General features: G+C 41.2%; 1 protein-coding gene across 1 annotated transcript; it reads left to right on the top strand.

Moving 5' to 3' along the window:
* The first annotated feature begins 18150 nt into the window (after positions 1 to 18150).
* Positions 18151 to 22333, top strand: LOC123375814 (zinc finger MYM-type protein 1-like). The gene is made up of 2 exons (XM_045027102.1): positions 18151 to 18209; positions 21053 to 22333. Exon 2 carries the CDS (start codon positions 21071 to 21073, stop codon positions 22331 to 22333), a length of 1263 nt encoding a protein of 420 aa, XP_044883037.1. The 5' UTR covers positions 18151 to 18209; positions 21053 to 21070.
* Positions 22334 to 23601: the final 1268 nt, after the last annotated feature.

Below are 23601 nucleotides of genomic sequence, written 5' to 3'. Positions count from 1 at the left end.
CATTTACTCTAGTTTAAACTTGCGAGTGAACCATGCCCCATGCTGCAGAGGAAGGCAAAAAACCTCAAGGGACTCTGCCAATCTGACCTGGGGGGAAATTCTTTCCAGATCCCAGATATGGCCATCAGTTAGACCCTGAGCATATGAGCAAGACCCACCAGGCAGACACTTGGAAAAGAATTCTCTGTAGTAACTCAGAGCCCTCCCCATCTAGTGTCCCATCTCCAGAAGTTGAGGATTTTTGCTACTAGCAGTCATGAATGGGCCATATGCCATCATAGGGAGTCCCACCATACAATCCCATCCATAAATGTATCAAGCTGTGCTTTGAAGCCATTTAGGTCTTTTGCTCCCCTTGGAAAGCTGTTCCAGAACATCACTCCTATAGTGGTTAGAAACGTTCATCTAATTGTTATTAATTTTCATTAATTATTAAGATCTAGTTCAGGAAAAAAAACACCTTAAGTATATGTTTATGTCCATTCCTATTTGGGAGGACACTTAAGCACATGCTTTACTTTAGTTTAACACATGATTAAGTCCAATTGACTTCAATGGAGCTTAAGCACTCTTCCTGAATAAGGATGCTTTACTGAACCAGGACCAACTCTGTTATAGTCTTGTTATTTATTTTTATTATTCATTTGGAAGGATATTTCTTGGGAATAAATCTGAGAGTTCTGAATATACAAATATCCAAATATTCTCTTAAATATGATTTTAACTATTGGAATGATTGAGATGATTGCTATTGTCTTTAAATATTATTGTAAAGTGGCATTTACATTACTGTGCTTTAAAGGATTTTTACAAAACCATACATAGAATAAAAAATGAAAATCATTCCTATTCCTATAATTTTGGGGAAAATGTTTACATATTTTTCCAAAATTCACTGAATAGTTGTTTTATCCCTGGTATAGCAAGTGGCACTGATTAAAAAGAATTGTAGAAAAAGTGTATTTCAGTTATATGGTGTTTGACTAAAATAAACTTTTAAAAAAAATTCGGACTGCTGAAGGTCTAGATGAGAAATGGCCATTCTGAAATAGGATTAAACTTCTTCTTTTTGACATTTCTTCCTGTTCTTTATGTCTTCAGTTACCACAGTGTTAAAAGTAGTTAAAACATCTGGGTCATGCCCCTGCAGGCTCATGGCTACCTCTCATATAATTATATGGTTCATGGCGGGCAATTATAATTTAATTAAGCTGAACAGTTCTTCCACCACCTGGAATGCAAAAACCAGACACCCCACATATCAATTATAAGTACCCACCTGGAGCCTATCAATAATACAAATGGAAAGATCTAATATATTCAGGACTTTTTGACTCACATCTGAAAAACACTTTTCCTGTCAGCTATAAAAGAATCCACCACCCACAATAGGACATCTGGGAACTCAGTGCCAAAAAACAATGGAGCATTCTCAATCTCAAAGCTCATTTGTTGTGCTCCTACCCATCATCTGTGTCAATGGAAACACAGAATTATGAGACCTGGAGCCATTCCTCCTGACTGCTCCCTATGCATCTGCATAACAGGGAGGTAAATCAAGACCCCAGAACTGTACATTGCTAGAATGGGGTGACTAGAACTGCATACAGAGCTAATGTCTCCAGAAACGGTGAATCTGAGTAAGGAATGGAAATACCATAGCCATGCCCTGCACTGGCTAAACCAATGGAGCTAATGTAGTTTGGAGTGTTTTTCAAAAAAACAAAACAAATTTAAGATGAAAAGCAGTGCTGAACCCTGAGAGAAAGGAGAGGGATGCCAGAGATGGCATCATGCTATGTAACAATCTTCTACTTAATCAGTAACAGACATTAATGACAAGTGGACACAGGGGATCAAACCTGTGTAGGACTATCCTGTGTGACCCTTACCTACATTAGACAGGAACCAGCAGATTTGTGTTTTTTCTTCCGCTTGGGTGAACTTGGATAACTTGTCATGCCAATAAAGACTCATTGAATTGATTTAAATGAGTGTATCTCACCACACTATAGTATATAGTACATAAGGCACAATGCCTATAATAATGAATATTGTGACCTTCACTAGAGTACTACTGTGACTCCTCCTATTGTCCCACCTCAGTGTTTCTCAATATTGCAAGAGGTCTAAGTCCTTCTCTTTGAATAGTTGTCCTTCACAATGTAAACTACTGTATACTTTAGTCTTGCAGCCCTAAGGACAGAAATAATGCCACCAAGGGAGTTGTGAAGTTATGCACTTCACCTCAATAGGATGCTAATTTGAGGCTTAATTCAAAAATAGGTGATGTCTATGGTTTTCTTCTTATTGACTTCAGTGACTTTGGATCAGGCCATTTGTGTCTTAAAGGTCACCACATTTACTAACTGCTCACCTTATTTATGGAAGTAACCCCATTGATTTTGGTGGGACCACTAGAGTGAATAGGGTGAACAGAATTTGGGCCTAGGTCATCAGGGAGAGTGACAGTTTGCATTTGCAGAAAAACAGATAGACAAAGAGCTATCCTTCAAATGCTTCAAATGCTTACTACACAGCAAAATGCTCTTTACCATGATTAGTACCATTAAGCTCAAACTTGCATTGTGTTATGCCAAATTACAAAATATAAAGGTTGTAGGATTACACCATCCAGCAAGAAATCACATCCTCCACAATGGCTGGAATGCTAGATACCTGGTTTCCAATGTAAATTCTCTCCCCACAATGCCATAAAAATCAGCTAAGAACTTCTATTTATATCTCTTTAACCATGTTGCACAATAGACCTGATTGGATATAAACATTAATGTCATAAGAATTTAACAGAACTCTTTTGTAAGACTTGACAGGCCTTTTGTAAGTACTAGCTTTAATTGATAACATAAGCATTGAATATCCTGCAAACTCTACCCAGCACAGTATCTGTTACGTGGGAATTAAAGTGGTTGTCGAGGAGAATATTCCTTGCTTCACTACAACTTTATTCTGCAGCCTTCGTGCTTTGTAATATGGCATAACATAATATAAGAGTGCACATTATTTATCGGAAGCTGGAAATGGATATAACTAGCTTGAAAGGTGCCAAGAGAGAATATGTCAAAGTACTGCCTTGTGACTCTCTATCTACCATCTCACCTTGCAAGGCACATAAATGAATGCAGACTTCTTAAATAGAAGGTCATGGAAAGAAATATTTGGCAGGCAGCAGTTACAAGCAGATGAACTCTCTGGATACCCATGTTCCATAGTTAGAAAAGCTGCAACAAGAAAAAGGAGATGAGACTTGAAATAGCATTTGGACAACTATGCCCCAAACCTCTAGGTTTCTTTCCCTCATACTGCTTAATATTAAATTCATAACTTTTCGTGCACAGAGGTTCACATTTTTTAAATTTCTATTTGTATGTACATAAGTACTTGACGTGATCAGATATTATTCACTGAGTACATAATCCAGTGACTAGTGCTCTCATTTAGTGGTTAGCTTTTTATGGCAGATACATAGCTCTCTGGTCTCCAGCTGCCTGAATACTGTTGATAAACAATTTATATTATTCAGGACTCGATTGTGATAGTCTCATTCACAATGAGAAGTACCTTTTCCCACAAATAGTCCCATTGACTTCAGTGGTGTTAGAGACAACTCAGTGTAAGGCAGAACAATTTGACCCTCAATGACTAATGAGAATATTTATCAAATAATTTATCTGATGAGGGTTTTTTAATTCATGTATTAGACCAGACCTAAACATGAAATGGAAAATTACATGCATAACATCAAGGGGCTAGGAACTGCAACTGGTAATGCTTGCAGGTGTTTTTTTTTTTCCTGGAACAGCCTACTGAAAGCTAAAAAACAAACAAACAAAAACAAAACTCTTAAACATTAAAAGCAAGAAGAAATTGTAGATGAGAAAAAATGCACATATTAGGAGCTCAACACAATTTTTGCTGTGTTCTACAGTTCTCCAAAACCCATAAGATTTTAAAAAAAAACTATTCTGTCATCTACTCTTGCCACTATACAGTCATCTCAATGTAAACAGACCTGCTACTACCATGTTAATTCACCCAGCCTAGCAGAAAACTGTCTCCAGTCAACCAGTGCAGGAACAAAAATGGGAACTCCTTCATTTTATACAAGAAGCAAATTCTGATTACATTGAAGTGAATGGGAAAAAACTCACATTACAGTGAGTCTAGGATGTCACTCCTAAGGGTCTGCTCTCCATTCATCACAATTCAGATTGAAATTCAGATTCTAAATGGGGATACTTATGTATTAATATTATTAAGCATGGGTCATTTTTTAAATTATTCTTTCCTTTCAAAACAGAAATTAAATGCTGAAAGCCATATTAACTTTTTTTAACTCACAAAATGAAAACATTGAGATTTCTATGCCAATATTAATTTGACCACAGTACATAGTCTGTTTATTTTCAAAAGGGTCCTAAGGGAGATAGCCACACAACTCATTAAAATTCAGTGGGATTGGATCACCAACTCTCATAAACTCCTTTGAAATATCCAGCTATAACAACACAAAGAGAACGATATTACACTACACATTTAGGACTCGATTGTGCAACCCTTGAAATGATGAAAGCAATGGGACTCCTTGTGCAAGTTCTAATCAAGGAGAGTAAGGGCTGTATAATTTGCCTTGAAATAACACGCACACAAATAGAATATATTTCCGATGTAGCCAAATTAACAGTGCTGCAGAAATCTTTAACTTTTTAATTTTCTAACACTCTCAAATTTAACAGTATAGTTTTAACATTGTTTTTTGTATTTAATTACAGTATTGGCTCCTAACCCTCACCTCCTTTTTCACAGTACTCCTTCCTAGGGAATCATTTCCCATTTTGTATTTGTGCAACTGATTATTCCTTCCTAAGTGAAGTACTTTGCATTTGTCCTTATTGAATTTCATCCTATTTAATTCAGACCATTTCTCCATTTTGTCAAGATCATTTTGAATTCTAATCCTGTCCTCCAAAGTTCTTGAAACCCCTCCCGGCTTGGCATCATCTGCAAACTTTACAAAGTGTACTGTCTGTGCCATTATCCAAATAATTTATGAAGATATTAAATAGAACCCGACCCAGGACAGATCCCTGTGGGACCACACTCAATATGGCATTCCAGCATGACTGTAAACCTTTATTAATTACTCTCTGAGTATGATTTTCCAACTAGTTCTGCACCCATGTTACAGTGAGTTCACCTAGGCTTTTTTTCCCTAGTTTGGGTATAAGAAGGTCATGTATGGGGTTGGTTTGCCATGATTTGTTCTTGACAAATTCCTGTAGACTGTTACTTTTCACCTTATTATCTTCTAGGTATTTACAAATTGATTGTTTGATTAGTTGCTCCATTATCTTTCTGGGTACCAAAGTTAAGTTGACTGGTCTATAATTCCTGGCACTGTCTTTATACCTCTTTTTATAGCTAGGTACTATATTTGCTCTTTTTAATCCTCTGGGATCTCTCCTGACTTCTCAGAGAAAATCGCTAATGGCTCAGAGATCTCTTCCTTAAATATTCTAGGATGTAACTTTTAAAAGTAATTCTTAGCTTGTTCTTTCCCTGTTTTAGTCTGAGATCCTACCCCATTTACACTGATGTTTACTATGTTAGTCATCTGATCACTGCTAACCTTTATGGTTAAGTACTGGAAGAAATTACTTAGTGAGGTTGTGGAATCTCCATCATTGGAGGTTTTTAAAACAGATTAGACAAACACCTGTCTAGATGGTTTAGATCAGTGTCCCACCACCTTTCCAGACTACTATACCTCTTTCAGGAGTCTGATTTGTCTTGTGTACCCCTAGGTTTCACCGCACTTAAAAACTACTTGCTTACAAAATCACACATAACATTTTTTAAAAAGTCACAGTTCACTATTACTGAAAAAATGCTTACTTTCTCATCTTTACCCTATAATTATAAAATAAATGAATTGGAATATAAATATTGTACTTACATTTCAGTGTATAGTATACAGAGCGGTATAAACAAATAATTGTCTGTATGAAATTTTACTTTGTACTGACTTCGTTAGGACTTTTTATGTAGCCTGCTGTAAAACTAGGCAAATATTTATTTAGACCTGCCTCAGTGCAGAGGACTGAACTAGATTATATACTGAGGTCCCTTCCAGTCCTACATTTCTATGACTATGATTATAAAATCAATCCACTTATTTTGTTTGAAAAACTTAACATACTCCCTGAGTTTTACTGAAAAATAATTTATTCCTCAGGTTTACCTGATCTTTAAGAGCCTGTCATCTAGTTTACAAAACAAACCCATTCTGTGAAAACAAATTCAAAGTGGGAGATCATTACTGCAGTTGTTGCCTTGAATCGAGATGTCTCTTGTCAAATAATTCTTAAGCCTAGTTTATAGCACTGAATGGTATTTTCTGAAAGCTTCTGAGCTATTCAGAAATAAATCATTGAAGAGGAGGTATAGAATATATTTAGTATTCCATTCTCCAACAGGAGAGGAAAGTGTAAAGCAACTAATTTAGATGATATGAGACCGATTCATAAAAAATAATACTGAAGTTGCCTGTGAGCTTTTTACCCAGACACCAAGTTTTTTCTTAAGAAGACTATAAAGCAAACATATAATACCTCCCTTTGCCCCCAACTTCATAAGGAGTTCTTCCAAACATTTTCCAGTTATTACTTATTTAACAGAGACCTTTTTTGTTTTGAAGTTGCTCATTGTTTTGTAATAAACATGATTACTTTCAGCTCTGTTAGTCACCTTATCGCTCTTCTTTATTCCTCATTCTATTCTGGCATAATTCAGTTCCTATTTGCATTAATTTAGCTCAGATTCCCACCCAATCTTGTGTCTAAATAAGTCACACAGGGGCTGAGTACAAGGGCAGTAATGGATGGAAATGGTTACTGTCTTTTAGTCTCTTAGAAATTAAAGTGTATTAGTTTTTCAATGCACTGGCTTATACAGGGACTATGTATATGAGGCCAGACTCAGAAAATACCATAGGTTTAGTATCCTGACATCTGCTTTTTCACCCTGTACCTCCTCACAGCAGTAAAAGTTAGCTAGGAAGTTAGCTGTTGAATCCTGGTATTGAGGTTTCAGGACTTGTGGCAGGTGTCTCTGACTAAAGAATCGTTGTCTTTCGAATGCTTTTTCTCTTAATAGTCTGCTAGACTCTAATTCAAGCAAGTTTCCAGGCATGTTACAAGGTATATGTAGCCATTTGTACATTTGATTGCTCCAGAAGGTATTAAATACGGATCAATTCTGAATTTATGCTGCGATTAGTCTGATGGTTATATATGTTTGAGTTTGACGCTCTCATCTCAGTGCCTGATAAACATCACAAAAATTCAAAATATTATGTGGCATAATTGAAAGACTTCACTCAAAGGAGGCTGAAAATGAAAATATGTGAGTATTCACTGATTCACAGCAGAGTTTTTAACAGTGAGGGATAGCTCAGTGGTTTGAGCATTGGCCTGCTAAACCCAGGGTTGTAAGTTCAGCCCTTGAGGGGGCCACTTAGGAATCTGGAGCAAAAATTGGTCCTGCTAGTGAAAGCAGCGGGCTGGACTCAATGACCTTTTAAGGTCCCTTCCAGTTCTAGGAGATAGGTATATCTCCATTTATTATAACCTGCAGCTCTAGATAGGAGGAATAATGTAAATAGTCTATTTCTCTTTGCCTGGCTATTTCTCTTGTGCTACAAAAATGGTTAATGAACATCCCAATTAATTGGATCAGGGCTCGAAGCAGTGGGATAAAATTAAGAGATAGATGAAGATGAATATCAGGGGAAAAAAATCCTGAGGGTAATAGTTACACTCCTAGAAATGGAATAGTTTCCTCTCATAGGGAAATGATGGAAGCCCCAATGACAGATACATTAAAAACTAGATTGGAAAAAATATTGGTAAATGTATAACTGAGAGCAATTCTACAATAGTATGGAGATGGACTAGATACCCATGGAAAGTAGGTCCTATCCATCTCTATAATTCTGAGTCCTTGATTTTTGTAATATAATCAAACATTCCTGCCTTGAACCAAATGTGACCAGAGACTGCAAAAAGTCCCATTTATCTCTCCAACATTATGCCTGTAGTGCTGTCTGCTCTTACCATTTATGCATTAATTCTGTTGAATTTACCACAATATCGATCTTTTTCTGAAAGGTATCACTTGCCAGATTACTTGCCAGAACAGACAATGTTAGATTGCCCTCTTCTGGAATTCTTTGTTCTCATTCTCTGGGGGAAACTTCCAAACATGTTTTTCTTGAGTAAAAGATTTTATTCTGAGTACCCCCTCATACCATTAACTGAATTCATTTGGCTCAGTGCCTTGTCACTATGTCAACTGCTCTTTTTACACAAGCCTACTCTGGGAATTCTTGCCAGGGCTGCAGCCAGAATGTACAAGGCCCAGGACAAGATGGGCCATCTTGAATCTCTCTGTCCCTCTGCCTCTCTTGCATCTGTTCTTGGGCCTCTATAGCCCTTCTACCTTCATGCAGCATCAAAACTGATAATCCCCATAGTTCCCTCAGAAGCGTCTGCTAGATGGTTCAAATAGTTCACCCTTTTGGAAGCTCCTCTCTGTTTTTCATCCTCACTTTCATTTTTAGTGAAACGCTGATGCATGAAAATAAGAATATTCAATCCTTAGCTGCTACAATAGGCACTGACAAGAACAGTCAGGTTACGATACCTGGGATATTAAGGTCCCCTTGATCAGTGCTGCTACTCTGTCTCTCCCTTTATCTCTCTCTCTCTCTCTCTCTCTCTCTCACACACACACACAGCCACTTCTAGTGGAAGATTTATGGTAAAAGGCCTTCTTCATATTGATTTTCTACTAAGAGTGTGATGTAATATTTCACCTACACAACATTTCAAAGGACTGCTCTATGGACGCCATGGTGGACATCTAGGATTGTTTGTAGAGTGTTACTTACTTGAACAGATCAATTCTTGTGCTCAACACTGACATACCTGATCTTTAGGAATTACTGGGCTATTGTTATACTACTATATAAACAAAACAGTATTTATCCATCATCTAAACATAGGACAACCTCTCTAAATAACTTTTGAAAATTACATTTGTATTTTATCATTTTTCTGTGCTATACATTTCTTTGAAATAAGAAATATTTTAATCTAAGAGTATCTTAATTCAGGAATTCTGTTTACTGGGCCTTTTTTATAGTGGAGGGATCATGGCCTTAAGGAAAAGTAGCATCTGAAGTCACTGCTTGGCACCCCATAAATTCACTTCAGAATCTTTACCTTCCCTGTTCAGTATCTGAGGAATCTGAGTCATCAGAGTCTTCTATGGAAGCATTATATAAGCAAGGAAGTCATCATGGAAATAATTACATCTATAATGCTTTCTTATAATTATTCCCAGACAGAAAATAAGGGTTGAAAGTAGATTTCAAAAAAGGGCTCCACTCTTTAGAAGCTCAACCAGGAAATGGACAGTTAAAGTCCCTCCAGCCAGTACCCTACTGACATATAATCCTGCAACACTCACTGTCACTCCACACATATTACAGTCTCTCTTCCAGGCTAATCATCATGGGGGTGAGGGAAGGTTGTTTTCTCCAAAAGAGGCAAGAGTTTGGCCTCAAAAATGTGTAGATTCCCTAAAGCAGAGATCCTGCAGTATAGGTGCACTCATGTAGCCATGTGGAGCTCCACTCATTCTGAAGGGGCTCTTCAGGTGCAGGGGTTGTGCCCATGTGAATTCAATTGCACAAAAGGGGTCTAATATTGGAGGATTCTCTGGTAGGCTGGGTCATCTGCACAGAAGCTCTGTGTCTCTGCACAAGCTCTGGGACTACAATGTCAGCAACTCTCCAACCTGTTGCCTCCCAAAAGCCCACGGGATCCTGTCTAATCATACCCTGATGATATTTGATCATAGAAATTTCAAAGGGTCTTGGTGACTGATCTGCTGATCTTCTTGGTGATTGGACAGGAAGCACCATACAGGACACTGACAATTCAAAATCTATGAATGGCCTTACAATACCTGCCATCTCATAAGGCATCAAGAGCAAGGAAATAGTTCTGACTTCACCCCTGGAATACAGAAGAGAATAAATAATTCCCCTTTTTAGTATAATCCAGGACCTCCAAGTAAACCATCAGGAGGTTTTTTGAACATCACTGGAGGTTCCGATTCAGATAACCTATAGAAATCAAACCCTGAAGACGTCATTTTCAGGTTTAGTCAGACTAACTCACAATGATCATTGTGTGTTTGGAAGATCAAATGTACTAGAACTCCTTAAAATTAAAATTCTGTGTGTGTTATAAGTTTCCACAGAAAATACAATTTTGAAACTGGATATAAATACAGAAAATATGGAATATAGCACCTTTCCCTTCTAGGCTGTCAGTTCAGATCCACACCAGGCTTTTGGTGACCAAGGTCCAAAACCGGACCCATCTGCTGACTGTTTGGTGACCTACATGAAATGAGTTTGATAGTCTCAGTCTAGCTCCCATCACAGAGAAACATCACTGTAAACTGACACTAACTACAGCCCTTATTGGAGTCTCAGCAGCTGGCATCAACAACATAATGGACATAAGTAATGAACAATTTTATCAACATTAAAAATACTTCTACAGGCCAGATCTGAGGCACATAGGCAGTGTAGAAAAGTGAGAGAAATAGAGCATATGAGCACTTTCCTAGGATAAACTTTAAGTGTTCATATGTTACACTAGCTTTAACTTAACTCTCTACCGAAGGTGGAAACTTCCAGAGATCTTCTTAGCATATGTGCAATGTGTCTCAGGTGGCACATGACCAGGATTAATCCCTGAATTTGATCCGATGGGTGGATCATTAGCTTCCCCAGCCAGGCTGGGTACTTACCGGGAGTGCAACATGAACGAAGATCCATGCCCCCCACTTCCAGAGATGAACCACTGTAACCTGTCCCCTAACAATAAAAAGGGACAATTCTGTAAATTGCTTTGCTATCAAGAAAAACGGGACATCTGTCATGATGTCTCCAAAGCTATTCTTGGAGTTGGTTGGTGGGTGCATGATCAAGTAGCTGGTGTTTGTGAGAATTTCTTTTGCAGTTGCTATTTTAATTAGAGCTGGTTGGAAATTCTGAGGAAACAGAGTTTCATCAGACAATATTGCGTCACTGAAACCGCAATTTCTCACAAAAGCTAATGGAGTTCAGTGGACTTTTGCTTAACCCAAGGCGAGGTTTAGAAAACCTGCCTGGTTCCCTGCCAGCTCATTTGATAAGAGAAAGGAAAAAATGAGGTCTGTATCAGTAAGTAAACAAATAGGGCAGGGCTTCTCAAACAGGGGTCGCCACTTCTGTAGGGAAAGCCCCTGGCGAGCCGGGTCGGTGTGTTTACCTGCCCTGTCCGCAAGTCCTGCCGATCGTGGCTTCCACTGGCCGTGGATCACTGCTCCGGGCCAATGGGAGTTGCTGGAAGCGGCAGCCAGTGCATCCCTCGGCCCGTGCCGCTAATGATTTATTAGCTAAGAAAAAGAAATGATAGTTATTGAGAGGTTAAAGAAGGTAAAATACATGAATAGTTGAGTCAAAGTTTGTAAGTCCAAAATGAGAGCAGAGATGTAGCAATCTTCTAGTTTTCTGTAAGTCTCTCAGGGTTACCCAAAATAATTTTGGGGATCTCTGTCTTTGCATCTGGAACTTTCCCTGTAGAGTCCAAGACAGCTCAGGCTACAAGATCGATCTCTGTATTCATTATTATAGCTTCTTCCACAGAAGGCAATTTAGGCCAAAGTCTTCATTCACACCAAGGCTCTTCCTTTGTTGACTAAATAAAAAGTAAATGTGTGAGCTTTCATTGTCGAACACAATGATACATACTTTGAAGTTAGCAATCTTTTAAATTCCAAGGCTCCACTCGCATGTGATGGGCAAATGTAATGTAAACACAACATGATAGCCAGAAACTTCATTAGTTTTTTATGAAATTTTACACATTAGGTAAATTCTCATCCGAATACTAACACACCTTTGATTTAGGATTATATAATTACAGGGTAACACAATGTAATGTTATAGCAGTCAACAGAATACAGATTGGTGAAAACAATACAATCAACATCTCCTTCAAGTGAATTGGCTTGAACACACTATGATCTTTTAGCATTTCTTTGATATTCTTTGACAACTGCCCTATTGCTCTAGCCTGAGCTGGTAATCTGCTATACAGCATCTCAGAGGATCAATCCTGTCAAGTGCTGAGACCCTCTGGAAAGGGGACAACTCAATTCCCTTGACTTAAAGAGAGCTTGAAGCCCTTTATACCTTGCAGGAATTGCTCAGCACTTTGTAGGATCAGGATATTTATGCATTCCAGTTATTACTGAGGCATTGTGCGACAGACACAAATGAAATTCTTCGTCACAGGATGGAACACACTTATTTTCTGTGTGTGGTCCATAGGACATTACGTAGTCATAATTACTGAGGCTCTAGGAATAGATTTCAGCATTACCACCATATCTCTGCACTTGAAATTCAGAATAAATTACGCTTGCAGATTCAAGAGCCAAGTGTCATTGTCTGCTACATCTCAGATTCAGCCTTTTATTTCTTGACTGTCTAAAAGTGTCAAGTTAACAACATTCCTTTTTACCAGTAGAAAAAGATAATTGTAATGGAAGACACTGAAACCTGTAAAATATGGATAATTGAAACAAAAATAAAAATAAAATATTCTGTCCTGTATTTAGAATGAGGGAAACCTTCTTTCAAGTATCCACAGTGACATCCAGTTCCTCAGAGTAAAATGAAGTGGAATAGAGCTTACTGAATGGAAAGCAAATGCTAATTCTAATTGAGGACTGAAAAAATGATAATGAAGGTTGCACTTTGACTTTTTTGTTTTTCCCTTATGATTATATTTCAGTGTCTCATTTGCTAATATTATGATGGCCAGATAAAAATGTAACAACATGCATAATTTATATGTGATTTCAGGGAGAGGTAGGGAGCTTATAGTACATCTTAAAGGAATATTGTATAGCTGTGCAGTTTTTGATAGATGCTCTCTTAAATGTGTTGCTATGGGTGATGCTCAATCCATTAAAAGCTGTTTATTATTTATCAAAATAAAAATAGCACTACATTGAATATAGCATAATATCACCAATTTCCAATTTCAACATTTTTACAGTAATTTCTTTTCTGAACTGTTTCAGGAATTTTCTATCAGATATTTTAGCATCATATTAAAATTTGCCCCTTTGGTGTTCTTTGAATTTTTTATTTTCAGACACTGATATAAACCAGGTCAGTTTTCAGGATGGAGAGAGGTAACCAGTGGTGGTCCCCGGGGGTCTGTACTGGGACCAGTACTGTTCAACATATTCATAAATGATCTGGAAAAAAGGCCTAAACAGTGAGGTGGCAAAATTTGCAGATGATAGAAAATTACTCAGGATAGTTAAGTACAAAGCAGGCTGTGAAGAGTTACAGAGGTATATCACTAAACTAGGTGACTGGGCAACAAAATGGCAGATTAATTCAATGTTGATAAATGCAAAGTAATGCACAGTGCAAAACATAATCCCAACTATATAACAAAACAATGAGTCTTAATTAGCTGTTAGCACTCAAGAAAGAGATCTTGTCATCATTGTGGTTAGTTCTCTGAAAACAGCCGCTCAACATGCAGCAGCAATCAAAAAAGGAAAGGGTTAGATAATAAGTCAGAAAATATCATAATGACTCTATATAAATCCATGGTATACCCACATCCTGAATACTGCATGCAGATGTGATCGCCCCATCTCTAAAGAGATATATTAAAATTGGAAAAGGGCAACAAAAATTATTAGGAGTATGGAACAGCTTCTGTATGAGGAGACAGTGAAAAGACTGGGACTTTTCAGCAGGAAAAAGAGACAACTAAGGGAGGAAATGATAGAGGTCTATAAAATCTTGACTGGTGTGGAGAAAGTGAATAAGGAATGTTATTTACTCCTTCACATAACATAAGGACTAGGGGTCACCTAATGAAATTAATAAGCAGCAGATTTAAAACAAACAAAAGAAAGTACTTCTTCACACCTGTGGTACTCATTGCCAGGGGATGTTGTGAAGACCAACACTCTAACAGGGTTAAAAAAAACCCCAAACCTAAATAAGCTCATGAAGGTCCATCAAGGTCCATTAGCTAGGGTGATCAGGGATGCAGCACCATGCTCTGAGTGTCCCTACCATCAGTTTGCCAGAAGCTGGGAGTGGATGACAGGTGATGGATCACTCAACAATTGTCTGTTCTATTCATTCCCTCTGAAGCACCTGGCATTGGCCATTGTCAGAAGACAGGATACTGGGCTAGATGGACCATTGGTCTGACCCAATCTGGCCATTCTTATGCTCTTATATTACGTTCTTATGTTCAGGAGAAACATTTGCTCTGAACGTAAACTCAGAAGTTGGCATAAGATCTCAGCTTGGGACACACTTCCCCCCCACACACAAACACATTTAAAAACAATTTGGCCTTTGTAAATCTTGTGAGTGTAAAAAGAAATCCTGTGGAAACTCACTGGGAATTGTGTGCCTAATTCCCATGGAGTCCTTTGTAATCTCAGTTTTGCTGGTTTAGGGTCTGACTCTCTGAGGTGCTGGATGCCTTCTGCGGTGTTGAATTTAATGTGAGCGGAGAGCACTCAATAAGAGTTGAGGGCACATAGCACTTTACAGGAGGGGTTCAGCAGTTCACAAGATAAACCCCTTAACAAGCTTGTACAGGTGTGTATGTGTGTGTGTGTGGGGGGGTGAAGTCATGAATGTAAATAGAAAGTAATTGGTACCAAACATGAAATTAGGCACATGGGTAAAGCGAAAGCTACCAGTCTTGCAGCTGGACCAGCTAGCATTGACCCCTGTACTTTGTGAAGGCTCACTGAACTTAATAAGACTCTTCACAGGCACAGAGGGTCTCATAGTGGCAGTATCTGATTGCAGGATCAGGTCCTAAGGTTGCCTGTGAATGTTTGCTGCCTATATAAAAGTATAACTGAAAAGGTTATAAACTTTGTAAAGTAACTTCTTTCTCATTTTATGATAAAAAAGTCATAAGAGCAGCTATTTAGCTGGTAAAGATTGTCAGTTCCATTGAAGTCGAAGTCAATGGAGCTCTGACAATTTACACCAGCTGAGGATCTGCTTCATACTTTCTTAAGAATTAACTGATGTTTTCTTCTTCAAGTGCTCCCTTCTATTCCTTCTGCAGATGGGGAAACCTTCTTCTTCATACTCCTCTCTTTTGTCCTTGCCACCTACTGGTTTAAATTCATTAATCTTTCATTTCCATTCTGCTGAGTTTGTATTAAAAGCCCCATGCATCCACTTGCAGTCTCTTACTGTATTCCTCTCTTTGATTTTGGTGCCTTCTTTTCCCAGTGCTCTTCCTGGGCATGTCTCATCTTACATTTCAAATGGGCTTACTTTCCCAAAGCTGTCCTTAGATCTCACTTTGTTTCTTAGTCATCATCCAACTCTTTAAAGTCAAACAATGACCTTGAATAGGCAACATCTCTCTAGACTGACCTGCTATTCCTGCTTCTCTTGTGTTCCTTGCTGCCCTTAACTTTATTTTCTATAGGGCTTCTGTTATATCCTTGGGGCAGCCGGTGTAGGAAGCAATCACCTGAGGCCAGAGAGCAGACAGCTAACCAAAACCTCCATTTTATTTACAGAAACAGAGAGCTCACTCAGCCGGTTGAAACCGGCTGAGCTATCCCTTAATAGTCTAACTCAGTTGCCATAGTAACAAAACCCATGACAACCAAATACACAACATATTCCTCCCCCCCTAATAAGAACATCCCCAAAATAAAACACACACTAAACTAGAGAAGGAGGGTAGACTGCCTCCATTCCCGGCTAAACCCTGGGGATTATTTTGCCCCATAACCGTGGGTTTGCCCTAACTAAAGATCCAGCCGATGAGGAGGCTTTCTGTCTCTAGGTGGATTATGGCGAACTTCTGGTGTTGTTGCACCCGAAAGTACTAGGGGCTCAGGGTCCGCAGCATGAATAGGTGAGGAGGTGGTATCAGCTCGTGCTGGGCAAAGGGGTATCTCAGCTGCCGGCGGTAATGGAGGAGAACAGTCAGGAACAGGTGACTCATGATTCGGTGTCTCACCAGGAGGGGTGAAGTCAGACCCCTCAACTGCAGATGCGTCCTGAAGACTGGCATGACCTGGCAACAGCTGATCTACATGTCGCCGCCAGGTAAGATTCTCTGCAGTCCGGACTGTATAGGAAACAGGTCCTGTAAGAAGAGTAAACTTTCGCCCAAACAGGTACTGATGAAACTTCCTAATTCCAAAAACAATTCCTAATGCCTCACGTTCGATTTGGGCGTAGTTAGTTTCTGCTTTGCTTAGAGTGCGTGAAGCAAAAGCAATAGGTCTTTCTTCTCCCGAAGGCATAATGTGTGACACGAGCGCTCCCACTCCATAAGGGGAAGCATCGCAGGCCAATTGCAGGGGTAAGGATGGATCAAAGTGCGTTAGAACTTCAGAATTTAACAATGCATCCTTAGCTTTGTTAAATGCAACATCACAGGCTTCAGTCCACTTCCAGGCCTTGTTCTGCCCAAGGAGCTCATGAAGTGGTTTTAGCAGTGTGGCTAACTGTGAGATGAACTTTCCATAATAGTTCAGTAGTCCTAGAAATGAGCGCAGCTGGCTTACATTTCGAGGTGGGGGAGCCTCCACAATAGCTTTAACTTTTGCAGGGGCCTTATGAAGACCTGCAGAATCGATGATGTGTCCCAAATATTCAACAGAGGGCTTGAAGAATTCACACTTGTCTTTGCGAACTCGTAGGCCATACTCTTCCAGTCTTTGTAGGGTAGCCTCTAAATTCTTTAAGTGATCCTCTTCATTTCTTCCAGTGACCAGGATATCATCCAGATAGCACTGAACTCCTGACAAGCCACACAAGATCTGGTCCATAGCCCTCTGGAACAGGGCGGGAGCCGATGTGATTCCGAAGGGTAGGCGACAGTATCGATAAAGCCCCTTATGAGTCACAATAGTCAACAGCTCTTGGGACTTTTCATCGACGTGCATCTGTAAATATGCTTGACTCAGATCAATCTTACTGAACTTTTGTCCCCCAGCCAGGCCTGCGAAGAGGTCATCGATGCGGGGAAGCGGGTATTGCTCTGCACACAACACTGGGTTGACAGTGACTTTAAAATCACTGCAAATCCGGAGAGAGCCATCTTTCTTCACTATTGGAACGATAGGAGTGGCCCATGAGCTATGGGTAACTGGTATTAGGACTCCATTGGTGACCAGGCGCTCCAGGTCTGCTTCAACTTTTGGCCTGATGGCATATGGCACAGTTCGGGCTTTCAGATATTTTGGTGGACTGCCAGGTTTAATGTTCAATGTCACAGTGATTCCCTTCATACTTCCCAAATCATCTCCAAAAACAGCAGCATGTTTCCTTAGTATAGGCTTTAGACTGGTTTCTTCTTTAGTCATCCGGTGCACTTCTGCCCAGTTCAGCTGAATCTTCCCAAGCCAAGACCTACCCATTAAGGCTGGGTAGTTACCTCTGACCACAAACAGTGGCAATTTAGCCGCCCGTCCATTGAGCTCCACCTTAACATCAATAGTGCCCAACATGGACACAGCTTCACCTCATGGGCGCTGACTTACATGGGGCTCTGGGGCTTTAGCCCCATGAATAAATCCCAAGCAGGGGCTCTGCCCCACCAATGTCCGCCGCCGCCGCCGCCAGGGAGAGAGAGCTTAACTGCCTGAACGCAGGCAGCTGCGTCTGCCTGTCTCAGTCTCTTCCTTGCCGCTCAGCAGTCAGCAGTGAGTGCAAGCTGCTGCTGACTGTACCATCTCCGAGGGAGAGGGAGGGGGAGGGGGGCCCGCCGTGCTGGTGGCAGCCCTCTCCTCTGCCCCACCCTGGAGGCTGGAGGCTTAAACGCAGGCATGTCTCTCTCCCTTGCCTTGCCTGTTGCCTCTGCTGCTGTTGCTTGCTGGAGCACTGGCCGGAGTGGCCGGGGGAGGGGAGGGGGCTGTGCCATGCTTGGCAGCCCTCCCCTCCCCCCCTACCTGGAGGAGATGCAAAGGGCACTTCCGGCCAGGACTCGGAGACTGACCTCACCCACCTGAGCAGGTCCTGGGCTTCCGTGAGTGTTTGACCCTATGATTCCCCCCCACCCCCCACTCCTGCCCAACGCTGGGGAAGGGGCAGCCCCATGCCATCCCCTCCCACCGTCCCCCCCCCCACTGAAGCTACGGTGAGGGGCTGCAGGCTGCAGCAGGGGTCAGGGAGGCAGGAAGCCATATGTGAAGGCAGTGCCCCTCCCCTCCAGCATCCACCCACCACAGGGCAGATGGGGGAGGGGGATTCATAGACCTACCTGAGCAGCTGGGGCTTAGGTGAATTTTATGACACCCTGCTCCCCTGCCCCATAGCCATCACCGTACAGACCCCACTTCTGCCCCATGCTGGGCAAGGGGCAGCCCCATCCACAGTGAAGTTATGGTGAGGGGCAGCAACATGGAAGGCTACCTGTGATGGCAACCCCCACCCCCTAGTACCCATCATAGGGGAGGTGAGTGGGCTTTCTGGACCTGAGGGGCCCTAGGAAGGAACATATGCAGTGACTGTGGTGCAGAGTGAGTGTGCTGTGGGGGGCAGGGGGGAGAGGAGGGGTCCCTCCCCTGGAGCTTGCTGCTGCCAGTGGTGGTGATGGGGAGTCCTCTCTGGCCCTAGCCCTGGGGCAGCCTGTCTGCACCCCAAGTTCCTCATCCTCAGCCCTGCCTCACCCCAAAGCCTGCACCCCCAGCACCGAGCACGCTCCTGCACTGTGAACCCCTCATCCCCAGCCCCACCCCAGAACCCTCACCTGAGGGGAAAAACATGCAACTTAAATTTGGTGGTCAGTTTGGAGTATCATTGTATTTAGCACAATATTTGATTATTTTACACCCTTCAAAGTATGTAACTGGTCGTATACAGGTGTTTTCTCTGAATACTGTCTGTGTGCCTCAGTTTCCCCAATGCATTTCTTAAGGCTCTAGATGGTGGGATAAGAGGGTGTTTTTGTTGTAAAGACCTAGAGGGCCAGTGTGATGCTGTCTGCACAGAGAATGGCCAACACCCTGTCTCCAGGCAACTGATGGCCTGGGCCACTCTCCTGCAAGGTGCCAACTGAAGGTGTTTGGAGTATCATTGTATTTAGCACAATATTTGATTATTTTACACCCTTCAAAGTATGTAACTGGTCGTATACAGGTGTTTTCTCTGAATACTGTCTGTGTGCCTCAGTTTCCCCAATGTATTTCTTAAGGCTCTAGATGGTGGGATAAAGGGGTGTGATTGTTGTAAAGACCTAGAGGGCCAGTGTGATGCTGTCTGCACAGAGAAGGGCTGCAACCCTGCCTCCAGGCAACTGATGGCCTGGGCCACTCTCCTGCAAGGTGCCAACTGAAGGTGTTGGAGAACAAAGAGATCAGGTGGCCTCCTAATGCCTGGAAAAAAGACAAAGGCCAGAGAGGAGGGAGAGTCAGTGCCCTGTGCAGACTTTCGGGAAGCGCATGGTGTAGAAGAGGATGCTGGGATGCTCTAGAACAGGGGTTGGCCGCAAGCTGATTTTTCATGGCATGTGGTGCAGGCTGAGCTGCTCAGCCCAACCTCGTTCTGGGGTTCCCTCTGCTGGCCCTTACTAGCCAGAGTTCCCGCAACCCCACTCACCTTGCTTCCAGTTGGAGTTTCAGCGCAGGCCCCCTGCCCTGCTCAGCCCTACCAGCCACCAACTCCACTCACCGCAGCTGCCAATCTGGGGTTCCAGCCTCTGACCTCCTGCCAGCCAGTTATCAAATTATAACTCAGAAGCCTGTGTGCAACTTAAAGTATCTAAATAGGTGCCACCAGACATTGGAAAACTCAACAAGGAAAAGCAAAGGCAAGGATCACAGTAAACTAATAAGATCTGCATTTTAATTTAATTTTAAATATAGCTTCTGAAACATTTTGAAAGCCTTGTTTACTTTACATACAACAGTAGTTGTTATATATTATAGACTTATAGAGATACCTTCTAAAAACAGTCAAATGTATTGGGGGGATGGTTGGGGTCGTAGTTTAGTGGTTTGATCATTAGCCTGCTAAACGGAGGGTTGTGAGTTCAATCCTTGAGGGGGCCATTGGGGGATTGGTCCTGCCATAAGCAGGGGATTGGACTAGATAACCTCCTGAGATCCCTTCGAACCCTAATAATCTATGATTACTGGCACATGAAACCTTAAATTAAAGCATATGCATGAAAACTCAGCACACCATTGCTGAAAGGTTGGTGACCCCTGCTCTAGAACTACTCCATACAAAGACAGTCAGGACTCTGGGGGAGCCTCCTCTCTCTGAGCATACTGTCTCCAGGGCAAGAAACTTACACCTTCCTGGGTCTGACCTCGGAGCATTCAGCATGCGCTGTCCGCACAGGTGGGGCTCCTAGGTAAGCTAGAGGGTCCTGCACCCCAACTCCACAGTCAGACGCGACTCTCAGTCAGTTGGTAATACAGGAGGCTTATTAGATGACAGGAACACAGTCTAAAACAGAGCTTGTAGGTACAGAAAACAGGACCCTTCAGTCAGATCCACTTCTGGGGCTGGGTTCCCCAGCCCCAAGTTCTGGGTGCCTCTCTCTTTCCCCAGCCAGCTCCAAACTGACAGTCCCTCTAGCCCCTCCTCTGGCCTTTGTGTCTCTTCCAGACCAGGAGGCCACCTGATTTCTTTATCCCAACACCTTCAGTTGGCACCTTGCAGGGGAAACTGAGGCACTCACACAGTATTCAGAGAAAACATTAAGAACATTCCCACTTCATCACAACAGGTACAACAAAGTATAATATATTGAAGCAGGCAAGTGCTGCTTCTGACTTTCCACTTTTAATTGACCCTTGTAATCTTGTGGCACCGACGTGTTGTAGCTTCATTTTATCCCAACAACAAATTCTTGATTTGTAGGACCATTAATGATCAACAATGGATAAATTCTTAATAAAGTTACCCAGAGAAAAAGAAGAAAAGGGTAATTCATCAAGTGATGGCCTGAGTTCAACACCCAGCTTTGAAACTGAAGTTATACAAAAGAAAGAAGTGGCAAATCCACAAGATGATAAGAAAAGGAGTTTTCAGCAATCTTGGCTATCAAGATTTAAGTGGTTGGAGTACAATATCAAATTAAACAGAGCTTTTTGCTCAGTCTGCAAAAACTGTTCTGAAAAGAAGATCTTAATATTTTCTACGAAGGCTGAACCAACATTTATTTCATCTGGATTTCAAAATTGGAAACATGCATTGCGTGGTTTTACATCACACGAAAAATCCTCCTGTCACAAGGAAGCAGTAATGAAATATGCTGCTCTGCAATCACAGGTAAATGTTTCTGCACTAGTGTCAGCCAGTTACAGAAAAGAATCGCAGTCAGCTAGGATTGCACTGCACAACATTTTTACCAGTGTTCAGTACCTAGCTCAACAAGGAATAGCACTACGTGGACATAATGACAGTGATTCAAATTTGATGCAGCTCTTGTTGCTACGCAGTACAGATTCTGAGGAACTGAGACAGTGGCTCAATCGCACAAAATACAAGTGGATATCACATGAGGTTATTAATGAAATAATCGAAATGATGGCAATGACGGCGCTAAGAAAAATTGTGCAAAAGATAAAGGCTTCTAAGTTTTATGCCATTGTAATGGATGAGACTACCGATTTGTCAAGAAAAGAACAAGTAAGTTTTTCTTTAAGGTTCTTTTCTAGTGAAGACTGGGAGATTTATGAGGAGTTTATTGGGTTTTACCAAACTGACACAATGGATGCTGCTTCTCTTTTCAAAATTGTGGAAGATACACTTCTCAGGTGTGATTTGCCCTTTTCTGATTGCCGGGGGCAGTGTTACGACGGAGCCAGTAATGTGTCTGGCAAATTTACTGGGGTCCAAGCCAGAGTGAAGGAACGAGAGCCGAGAGCAGAATTTGTGCATTGTGCTGCACATTCTCTTAACCTTGCCACGCAGGATGCCCTGCATAATATTCAAGAGTGTCGTTATATGTTTTTTATGGTGAAAGATCTCATCAATGCCTTCAGGGAGTCACCAAAACGTATGGCAGCATTCAGAGAGTTTCAGAGTGAAGGAGAACCTTCTTTACGACCATTGTGCCCAACAAGATGGACACTAAGGATTAGTAGCATTAAATCACTGCTCCAAAACTACAAGGCCATGATGAACTGCCTAGATTAACTTAGTTACTCTTCTGATGAATTTGGCTTAAAATGTAGTGGATTCTCAAAGCAACTTCAATCTTTTTCAACATACTTTATACTAACAGTTCTTGTGAAAGCCATGGGTCTGGTAGAAGAAGCTAATGCACAAATTCAAAGCCCAAATGTGTCATTGACAAGCGTTATGAAGAAAGTTGGCCTATTGCAAGAGGTGTTGAGTGGGATGCGTACTGACTCATCATACAATCGCTTTTGGGAAACAACGGTAGAGAAGGCAAGAAATCTTTATTTAGATGAGCCTACACTCCCAAGAAAACGCAAACCTCCAAGATGGCTCGACCATGGAAGCCTTCCTCACACCTTCAGTGACCCTAAAGATTATTTTCATAAAAAATATGTTGAGATCATTGATGCTTGCAAAGTTGCAATTGAACAGAGGTTTTCAACAGAAAGCTTTACATTCGCAGTAAAATTGGAGAAGCTTATAACTGAGGCAGCAAATGGCTCAAAACAGGACATTGTCCAAATAAGTGAAGCATTCCATGGTGACATCAACATGGAGAAACTATTTCTTCATCTAGAAATGTTGAGTGATATTTGCAGATTGAGAAATTGCCAGCTCACTTCAGTGAGTGAAGTGAAGCAATTTCTAAAACAAAATGAAGGCTTAAGTGACCTGTTGTCAGAAGTTACAATTCTCCTGAAATTATTCTACACAATTCCGACTACAACCTGCACCGCTGAGCGATCATTCAGTTGCTTGCGCCGACTGAAAAATTATTTGCGAACAACAATGAGCCAAGAACGTCTAAATCACTTGACATTTCTGCACGTTCATAAAAACTTTACCTCTGAATTGGACATTGCAAGTCTCCTGGATGACTTCATTTCAAGAACCAAACAACGACAAAAAGTGTTTGCTGCCTCCTAAAGCACATCACAAAAGAAGGGGCTATATTTGTTGCAATTTTAGAAAGTATTTGTTTTGAGGATTATTGAATAAACAGTGTATGGTCGTTTCCATATTCAAAAGAGTATTAATTACTGATATTCTTAGTTAAATAATTTTTTATTATAGTGATATTATGCAATAAAAAGAAACTTAAACGCTTATGGCTTCCAATCCATTTTTACACTATTTAATAAAATATATATATCATCTTACAGGGCGGGGGGGGGGGGAGAGGGAGATTACACCCATTCTGGGCCCCACCAAAAATTATACAAACCTGCCGCCTATGCTTCACCTGTATACGTCTTCAGAACAGTTTTTGTTGCCTTAAGCGG

The sequence above is a fragment of the Mauremys mutica genome, chromosome 8, assembly GCF_020497125.1.
Source record: "Mauremys mutica isolate MM-2020 ecotype Southern chromosome 8, ASM2049712v1, whole genome shotgun sequence".
Lineage (NCBI taxonomy): Eukaryota > Metazoa > Chordata > Testudines > Geoemydidae > Mauremys > Mauremys mutica.
The sequence above is the reverse complement of the archived record's forward strand: the minus strand, read 5'-3'. Positions and strand labels throughout refer to the sequence as shown.

Bases quoted from the DNA above. Each gene is read 5' to 3' on its own strand.
- LOC123375814 (XM_045027102.1), top strand. From the start codon at position 21,071: ATGGATAAATTCTTAATAAAGTTACCCAGAGAAAAAGAAGAAAAGGGT.